The following is a 9744-nucleotide window of genomic DNA, read 5'->3' on the forward strand; positions in this document are numbered from 1 at the left end:
ATGAGAAAAGGCTCTAAGAAAACAAAATCTCTTTTCTCAAAATAATCCAAACCTGAATGATATTCATGTCACTGCTATAGTTCTAGAGGAAAAATGACGCACATAACTTTGAAACTCACTTGAAAAGAACCCAAAGGCTGATCCTAATCAGTTTCCACTTCTACTATCTGAAGAGAAAACAGAATAGATTTTTTAAAATTATGTGTTAATTTTTGAGAGTGGAGGGACTTCCTTTTGCTCTCTTAAACATTTAGGATATCTACGATGATTACTAAAATTAGGTTTAACCAAACTTGCCTGACTACACTTCACCTATACCAAGCAAAAATACAAAGAAATGCTTAAGTTTCCAATTTCACGGGCTATTAAAATGACAATATGCAATTGCGTGGTCTATAAATCGCACTAAAAATGTGATGACATCTCTCACAAGGGTTCGAGCTACTACGGAAACCTGAAGATACATGTCCCTCTTCTTAACCACACTTACCTTCTACTCCTTCACACATATGGCCGGCCTTCCTCCTGTACTTTTAAGGGAAAGAGGCTAAACAGCTCTCAACCAATCAATAGACACTAAAATCCCTCACCATAAGCCCAGTGTAGTTCAAACACTCTTAGCACAGCCAAACCCATCTGCATTTGGCCAGCGGGGCCTGTCTGACCCCTAGCCAATCAACAGAAGTAGGAGGGATAGAAAGCTCCAAAGCCCCTGGGAACCACCTAATTCCATTTTATTTACAGAACCGATATCCAAAATAGCGATAACCCCAAAGTAATTTCTAAAAGTATTAAAAATGAACCTCTTTGCTATTTTTTAAATTATTTATTCCTCCTTAACTTTGGCCATTTCAAAAGGAACTTAATGGCAAAAGTAGAGATGAAAGGTGGTTGGAATTCCGTGAGCACACCGGCTGGGGACTAGGACAAGGCAGCTGAGTTGGGCTGGACAACAGCAAGGGTGTCCCCTGTAGGTGACACTTGTGGGGACCAATGTAAGGTGACTGGACTCTGAACCTCAGAATGAACCACGGCCAACCTTCCAGGTACACGGAGATGTTGGGCAACAGCAAGCAATGCATGCACCTCCATCCTGATACAAGTGCCAGAATAGCCAAACCCTCCTTTTGCAGCTCAAGTTTTTGAAACATGTAAAGGGGTTTGCTTTTATCAGCCCAGTTTATATTCCTGTCACATTTTAATTACCACGTAATTCCAATGTCACCAAAGCAAGCCAAACACTTCCAGAATATGACCAGTGACAGCGGGCCAAAGCAGCAGTCCTTAGAGGCCTGGTTTCAGACTCATGATTCACAGCAACCAAGAGGCTTGAGTAGGAAGAAATAAAGGGAACTGGATAAAGAAACCCCACCCACAACAGTCACACTTCTCCAGAGAGCGGCCACTCCTAAACGGGACAGACTCTCCGGTTTGACACCAAGCACAAAGGAGTGATGAAAGGCAGGTGGGTGAGGGGGAGGGGGAGGGAGAGGAAGGGGTGTTGCTAGGGACCTACCTTGGAGAAGGGCTCCATTTCTCTTGAAGAAGGTACTGCCCGGCCAGATGGGTGGACCTGATGTGCTGAAAGAAAAGAGAAACTAGCATAAGGCCAAGTTCATCTGCACTCACACACCTGCAACCCCTCCCCACACTTCCCTCAAAACATTTCCCCAAGCATGCATTACTGACACCCTTTGAAAATGCATCCTGGAAAACCATGAGGTCTGCTTTATTGTAAACAGGTTTCATATTTCACAGTGCAGAACCTACCTGTGTGAGCATTCTGTTTATCACCTTGACCCTGCTCACACCTGGGCACTGAAATCACTGACCGATACATAAAATGGCAAATTCACATGGTCTAATGGCACAGCATATAACTTAAGAATATTTGCTAACCTGTTCATAATTTCATGAATGTATGTGACAAAGAACTCCTAATCATGTTTTCTGAGACCAAGTGGGTTTTCCAACACTTCCTCGTGCCACCTGCCTGCTACAAATGCAAACTTGCCTTTCTCGGCATTTCTACCACTAAATCCTCAATATACGGAGATGACCTTAATCGACTTCCTCCTTCCCCCCTCTTCTCTTGTTTCGTATCCTGTTTCCAACTTCTTGGCTTAAAATGTTGCACTCCATACCCTATAAAACATTTTGCAGATATGTTACCACCCAGAGTGTGGTAACAGGAGAGGCAATAGGAAAGATCAATAAATCACGAAGACACTTACTGCATTTATAGATGAGCATTTTCACTGTTTTAAGACTGCCAGTAGAAAACTTTATAACCAAGCCAGTCAGTCTTAGTAACGTGTCCTTAGAGTGGAAAGTAGGTTATATTCTAAATCAAGGATTGGTTTAGATTAACGTTAGAGAGTACTTAGTCAAAAATGTTACTACATCCAGCCCAAGAGGCAGCATAAATTACTTTCACCGAAATAGTACATGACAAATTATATTGGTTAATGCATTATCAATCACCTTCAATATGAGAAAAATAGGTTCGAGTAATACATTTCTAAGTTTGGCAGAAACACACACACACACACACACACGCACACACAGAGGAATCTGAAGGGCTCTACGGTGAATGTTCCACCAGTGAACCAGGATCTCTAGTTATCTAGGACAGCAATACTGTTACCAAGCAGAAATGCCAATGACACATTCTGCCCACTGGAATTTCATTACCAGAGGTACAAATAGTACAGCAGGTATAGGGACACATTACATGATTGAGGAGGAATAGGAGGGAAGAAGAAATGAGCTACAGCACAAAAATACTATCACACATCAAAATCATGTCAAACGTGCTAGAAAATACATACTATAAACCTTGATGTTAATGAACCTTTTGTTTTATTTTGTTTTGGATCCACTATACTAAAATTAAATGAGCATCATGCATCTCGGCCATGGTATTTCCAGCAGCCCTGATTCTCAGCCAGGCAGTTGTGACCACAGAGTGGCCAGGAGCTCCACAGGGTAACAGCAGACCAGACTGGAGTCTCAGGATGATGATACCAGCTGATTGCTCTTCCACTGGATTCCGATCTTACTCTGTTTCAGGGCACTTAAGGCTCAAAGTTGCATGAAGAATAATGTGCATTAAAACACTTAAGATTATCTTTTAACAATCCCAGCAAGCTCTCAGGATTTTACCATCTTATTTTTATAACAAAGCAGGGAACAGCAAGCTGGCTGTTGCCAAGACGGAATCACCTGATTTATAAAGATATTTTAAAACTGAGGACTTCGTTATAGCAGAGTTGGTGTTTCTAGAGAATTCAATAATTGAGTATTACTGCAGGAGCCTGAATATCCAGCTTACTTCCATCCAAATCTCTTCTTTATCCTGACCTTGATTTGGCTGAAAACTGAGCAGACATCAGGCATGGAGCAGTATGGGGAATGAAGGTCGGATAAATCCAGTGGTTTAGATAAGGAAAATTCTCTGTGTGATAGAAATCTACCTAAAGATTCTTACAACATCCTTTTAATGTACTTAAATCACTGACAGTTCTATGGTCAATCTGTGGTGCTGTGGAACTTATCTGTACTCTAGTAGTGGAGAGAGACTTCGACTGCTGACCACCTTCTCTTTCCTGGCCCCTGTTGTAATTGATGAATTCACACATGGTCTCTTTCCAGCTCAGGGTAAGTCAGCTCCTGCCAAGCTAAATGCCAAGTTTTCAAGCTCCTTGGCCCATATCTATACACTTCTTTTGGGTGGTTCCTCAAAATGACATCTTCTAACTGTGAGAAGAGCCAAGGATTTATTAAGCCCCTGTTGAGAATTGTGCTTGGTATTGAGAAAGACTTGAGGGGAAAATTTAAAACCCTATTTTATGATCTCTAAGAACCTGATGTCATACTTACCTGGCTCCAGACTCCTCTGACTGTATCTAATGAGACCAGTGATGCCTATAGACAGACTCAAGTTTACGTCTCCAGTGGCTGCAGGTTGGGAGGGCAACAAGCTTGATTTTTTTCCCCCTCCATCTGGAGATGTCCCTGGATAATTGGCCCTTAACGCTTAAAGTTGGTTAAAACCACACATGGTACATGAAATTACTTATAAATGTCTATTAACCGCAATAATTCAGAGACAAAACCAGTGATAGAAGTCTTTGTGGGATGAGTTGCAAACCACCCATTCTCAGGCAGCTCAAGAGCGGGGAGGGTGGGAGTGGTAGGTGCAGGGGAAGAATGGGGTGCTCTCCATAGCCAGCCATGTAAATATCACTGCCACGAGAAATGACCATGGGGGCCCCTTCCTAACCCTGTGTGGGTTTTAATCACCTTAAAATGGTGTTTGCATTGCTTGACGATAGGATCAAGTTACCATTTACTGAGCATAGTAATCAACCCCTTTCCGTGGAATCCTCTAATTCTGCAGGGTGAGCAGGGCAGAAATCACCTTCCTGGTTTTGGGGTTTTTTTTTGACAGAGTCACGCTCTGTCACCCAGGCTGGAGTACAGTGGTGCGATCTCGGCTCACTGCAACCTCCGCCTCCCAGGTTCAAGCGATTCTCCTGCCTCAGCCTCCCGGGTAGCTGGGATTACAGGCACCTGCCAGCAAGCCCAGATAATTTTTGTATTGTTAATAGAGGTGGGGTTTTGCCAACTGATTTCAATGGCCAGGCTGGTCTCAAACTGCTGACCTCAAGTGATCTGCTCGCCTTGGCCTTCCAAAGTGCAGGGATTACAGGGGTGAGCCACCATGCGTGACTCATCCATTCTTTTTTTTTTTTTTAATTTTTTTTAAATTGAGATGAGATCTTGCTGTGTTGCTGAGGGTGGTCTCAAACTCCTAGCCTCCAGTGATCCTCTTGCCTCATCCTCCCAAAGCACTGGTGGTGTGAGGTACCATACCTGTCCACCTTCCCTGTTCTATAGGGAGACAGACAGAGGTCCTGAGAGGCAAAAGGACTTGCCCAAGGCACGGTATGACAAGTTAGTCATGATCAACCCAAGAAGGACTAGGGCTTGCCCACTGTACCATAGAAACACACACAGCAACAGCTCCAATTTCATTTCTACTCTTCCAGCCTTCCTCTTCTGCTCTTCCAGCACTAAACTCTTAGTCATCCTTCCCCGTGGAAGAAGGCTGTGCATGGTATTTTGCTAGGACTCTCTCTAAGGCAAAGTCCCAGGCTAGAAAAAGCAATCAGGCTAACCATATGTGAAAGACACGCAGGCTCCCATTAGCAGAAACAATACAACGCCGGTGCCACAAATGTCTCATTTCAATAACACGCTAACAAAAATCCCATGACCTTCGGCAGTATAAGCCAGACCAACTTTGCAACAAAGAAAGCAGACCAGTAGGTTAAGAGGACCTTGCCAGCCAGCAAGGTGGAGTGCGACCTGGCATTTGAGAACATTGATCCGGCTGACCGTCAAGAGCAGCGCTGAGCTTGCAAATCCCAAGAGGTGAGTGATACCATCCTGAACAGCATACCCAGCGGCTGCCAGAGACTCAGCCCTCAGTCATCCCGGACCCTGCACTCTGAGCTGCACTACCTCCAGCTCCCAAAGGGATACCCTGAGTCAACAGGTCGGACAGCCCGAGGGTGGCTCTTAGCAAGATGACGTGATCCATCATGTGTTCTCTCTACACCCAGGAACCTTAACCATTGTGAGAACCAGCTGGATGATAAACAGAGACCCCGGGAGGCTCCATCAAGACCCACACCTGTATTCACCAGCTGAACTTTCTGTGGCTCTCAGCGAGAAATAAATTAAGAAAAGGACTGTTTTCTAAGATCTCGCCTGTCAAATGTGAACTAGGACCTCTAAAAGAGAGAAGAGAGCCAGGCGTCACTGGCTCACGCCTATAATCCCAGCACTTTGGGAGGCCAAGGTAGGCAGATCACGAGGTCAGGAGTTCGAGACCAGCCTGACCAACATGGTGAAACTCCATCTCTACTAAAAACACAAAAATTAGCCAGGCGTGGTGGCGCATGCCTGTAATCCCAGCTCCTCAGGAGGCTAAGGTAGGAGAATTGCTTGAACCCAGAAGGCGGAGGTTGCAATAAGCCAAGATCGCACCACTACACTCCAGCCTGGGTGACAGAGCGAGACTCCGTCTCAAAACAAAAAAAAAAGAGAGAGAAAAGGATACTATAACACGGATGAACCTTGAAAGCAAGCTAAGTGAAATAAGTCAGAATAAATAAACAAATACTGTCTGATTCCACATAGAAGAGGTATCTAGAGTAGCCAAATTCACAGACACAGAAAATGGAATGGCGGTTGCTAGAGACTCGGGGAAGGAGGAGTAAGGAGTTTAATTGGTACAGAGGTTCAGTTTTACAAGATGAAAAGAGTTCCGGAGGTTGGTTGTACAACGATGTAAATGCACTTAACATTACAGAACACACACTTATAAAATAGTTAAGATGGTAAATTATATGTATTCTACCACAATTTTTTTTTGTTTTTCTTTTTGCAGTGGGGTCTTGCTCTGTCACACAGGCTGGAGTGTAGCGGCAAAATCTCGGTTCACTGCAGCCTCCACCTCCTGGACTCAAATGATCCTCCTGCCTCAGCCCCCAGAGTAGTTGGGACTACAGGGGCACACCACTATGCCTGGCTAAGTTGTTGTTGTTTTTTTTTTTCCAGGACAGGATCTCACTATGTTGCCCAGGCTGGTCCCAAACACCTGGGCTCAAGTGATCTGTGTACTTCAACCTAAAACATTTTTGTTAATGTATAAAGAGATGAGTAGGGAGGGGAGGAGGGAGAGGAGTAAGGAGGGAAGAAGGAAGGGGGAGGAGGAAGAAAGAATGGAGAGATAGAGATGGTAAGAAGGACTCTGAAAAAGTGAATGAAAGCCTAAAGTGTGTGGGGTGGGAAGAAAGGAAGAATATCTGAATGCCCCCTGTGGTCAGCTCTCTGCCAGAATGGTCCACAGCACACAAAAAAGCAGAAAGCCCAAACCAACAGGGATGGGGTAGGGGGAGAAAATGGGTGTAGCAAGACCAGCCCATCCTGATTTAGCACCCCTGGAGGCCAGAGCTTACCCACTACTCTTAAGTAACTGAGCACAGAGTCCCATCATACTCTTAGCGCTGGAGATGGACTGTGATGGCAATCCCTTCAGATGGGTGGCATCTACCAGCAGACTGCGTTTCCCCACGAATAAAACAGTCAAGGTAGTTGTAACAAAGGGAGAATCACCCCCCAAAAATCCTTGAAATTCCATTGTTTTGCCTTATAACTGGGGATTAATCACCAGGAAATAATAGAAAACCAAATGCCACACTGTAACGGGCTCTTTGGGTGAAGGATGTCAGTCGCTGGCGTTTGGAACCCAGGAACCAGAGCAGGCTGGACAGAGACGTGTGTGGGAAGCTTCACAAAATACCACTCACTGTTCGAGAAGCATCACTAACAGCACAGATGAAAGTTCAGATTCTCAGGGACACTCTCGACACTTCTAACCTTCCAAATAAGCTTGAGTGTCCCGGCAATTAAAAGGGATCTCTGTGCCACAGGGTCTAATCCAGGGTGAAGTGGAGAGAGCGCGGGATTTGGACTCAGGAAGTTTGTTTAAAACACAGACTGAAAGTCTTTTAACTCGTCAAAGTCTCAATTCCATGCCTGCAAGCCGGGACAAATGATAGCATCTAGTGTGTGAGAATAAAATGAGATGGTGGGTATGAAAAAAACGCTTTCTAGACTGCAAAAATCCCAGGGGTGGTTTTTCTTTTTGTTGTTTTTGGTTTTGAGACATAGTCTTGTTGTTTTTGGTTTTGAGACATCTGTCTTTCAGGCTGGAGTGCAGTGATGTGATCTGGGCTCACTTCAACCTCTGCCTCCCAGGTTCAAGCAATTCTCCTGCCTTAGCCTCCCGAGTAGCTGAGATTACAGACATGCATCACCATGCCTGGCTACTTTTTGTGTTTTTAGTAGAGACACAGTTTCGCCATTGGCCAGGCTGGTCTTGAACTCCTGACCTCAAGTGATCCATCTGCCTTGGCCTCCCAAAGTGCTGGGATTGCAGGTGTGAGCCACCATGCCTGGCCCCAGTGGTAGTCTTGATTGCAAGCAAACCCCAGTTCAGAGTTAACTGACACACTCAAGGCCACACAGCAACATTGTGGCCGTTGTCAGCTGGGCACCAGCACTTCCTACTAGACATCCTTAACTCTCCCAACTTGGCCCTTTTTTTCCATTCCTGTGATAGATGAGGTAACTGTACTTTTCTCTTCCTCTTTTCTTTAAGGATTCTTTGAGATGTTCTAATTGCAAATGTTTCTCAGTCTAAAGTAGCAACAGTTACTAAATATCCAAGAAGCAGCTTCACAGATATCACTTACTCTAAAGAATGCTTAAAAAAAAAAAAAAAAAAAAAAAAACTCTGTTAGCTCACCCCTGTCATCTCAGCACTTTTGGAGGTCCAGGCAGGAGGATCACTTGAGCCCAGGAGTTGGAGACCAGCCTGGGAAACATTAAAAATATAACATTTTTTTATTCTACAAAAAGTGAACAAAATTAGCCCAGTGTGGTGCCATGTGCCTGTGGTCTCAGCTACTCAGGAGGCTGAGGTGGGTGGATCGCTTGAGCCCAGGAGTTCTAGAGCTGCAGTGAGCCTTAATCGCACCACTGCACTCCAGCCTGGGCAATAGAGCAAGACCCTATCTCAAGGAAAAAAAAAAGCTCCATGCAGAATTCTGCAAAGATCCAAAGAGACAGAAAGAGACCAGGTAGAAACCTACCAAGAGTGGCCCATTTCAGAGGCTGACAGTTACTGAGAAGGCATGACTGAAGTGATCAGACCACAACCAGCTAGGCCCACAAACACTATAACTGAGAGGGTGGCAAGATTCCTCGGAGGGCAACATACCAATCATGGTAAGAAATGGAATTGCTCTGTAAACTTAGCCAAATGTTGAAACTGGAGACTCAACTGATTTCAAAGTTAACAGCCTGCACATAGTTATTATGTGCCCAATACCACCAGGACCCATGAGAATCGGACAGGTGGCAGCTGCTCTGGCACCAGATCTATTGTGCTTATTTTATTTTACTTTTAAACAATTAGAATTTTACTTTATTTCAGAATAAGTTTACAGTTGAAAAATGATGTTTACTATCAACATTATATGAACAAAACTTTTATAGCAAAACCTTGGTATGTGAGTATTAATAATCCAAATACTATACCGATAAAGAAGATATTTTAAAAATGGAAAAGACATACTCCAAAGGCTATAATAGGCAATATATATGTACATATATACTTGTACTGGGTCCGTAAGCATTATATTATAATTCATTAAATGTGATCCAAGAAGTTGCAGATTTTTCAACACTACGCACTGAAAAGATACAAAGGACTACCATAACTTCTCTTAACATTGAAAAACACATGGGGCTGGGTGCGGTGGCTCACGCCTGTAATCCCAGTTGGGAGGCGCAAGTGGGCGGATCATTTGAGGCCAGGAGTTTGAGACCAGCCTGACCAACATGGCGAAACCCTGTCTGTACTAAAAATACAAAAATTAGTTGGTCATGGTGGTGTGCGCCTATAACCCTAGCTACTCAGGAGGCTGAGGCATGAGAATCGCTTGAACCCAGGAGGCAGAGGTTGCAGTGAGACGAGATCATGCCACTGTACTCCAGCCTGGGTGACAGAGCGAAATTCCATCTCAAAAAAAAAAAAAAAAAAAAAGAAAAGGAAAGGAAAGGAAAAGGGAAAGGGAAAGGAAAGGAAAGGAAAGGAAAAGCATA

At 44.2% G+C, this 9744-nt stretch overlaps 1 protein-coding gene across 30 annotated transcripts in view; it reads right to left on the reverse strand.

Annotated features, from left to right (window-relative positions):
- FOXN3 (forkhead box N3) overlaps window positions 1-9744 on the reverse strand; it is a 468244-nt gene that overhangs the window by 123143 nt on the left and 335357 nt on the right. For all 30 annotated transcript variants that reach the window (XM_077941600.1, XM_028851735.2, XM_077941594.1 and 27 more), the window contains one exon: window positions 1517-1581. In XM_077941600.1, the coding sequence (XP_077797726.1) occupies window positions 1517-1581 (65 nt within the window). The remainder of the gene's footprint in view (window positions 1-1516; window positions 1582-9744) is intronic.

The sequence above is a fragment of the Macaca mulatta genome, chromosome 7 (assembly GCF_049350105.2).
Source record: "Macaca mulatta isolate MMU2019108-1 chromosome 7, T2T-MMU8v2.0, whole genome shotgun sequence".
Taxonomy (NCBI): domain Eukaryota; kingdom Metazoa; phylum Chordata; class Mammalia; order Primates; family Cercopithecidae; genus Macaca; species Macaca mulatta.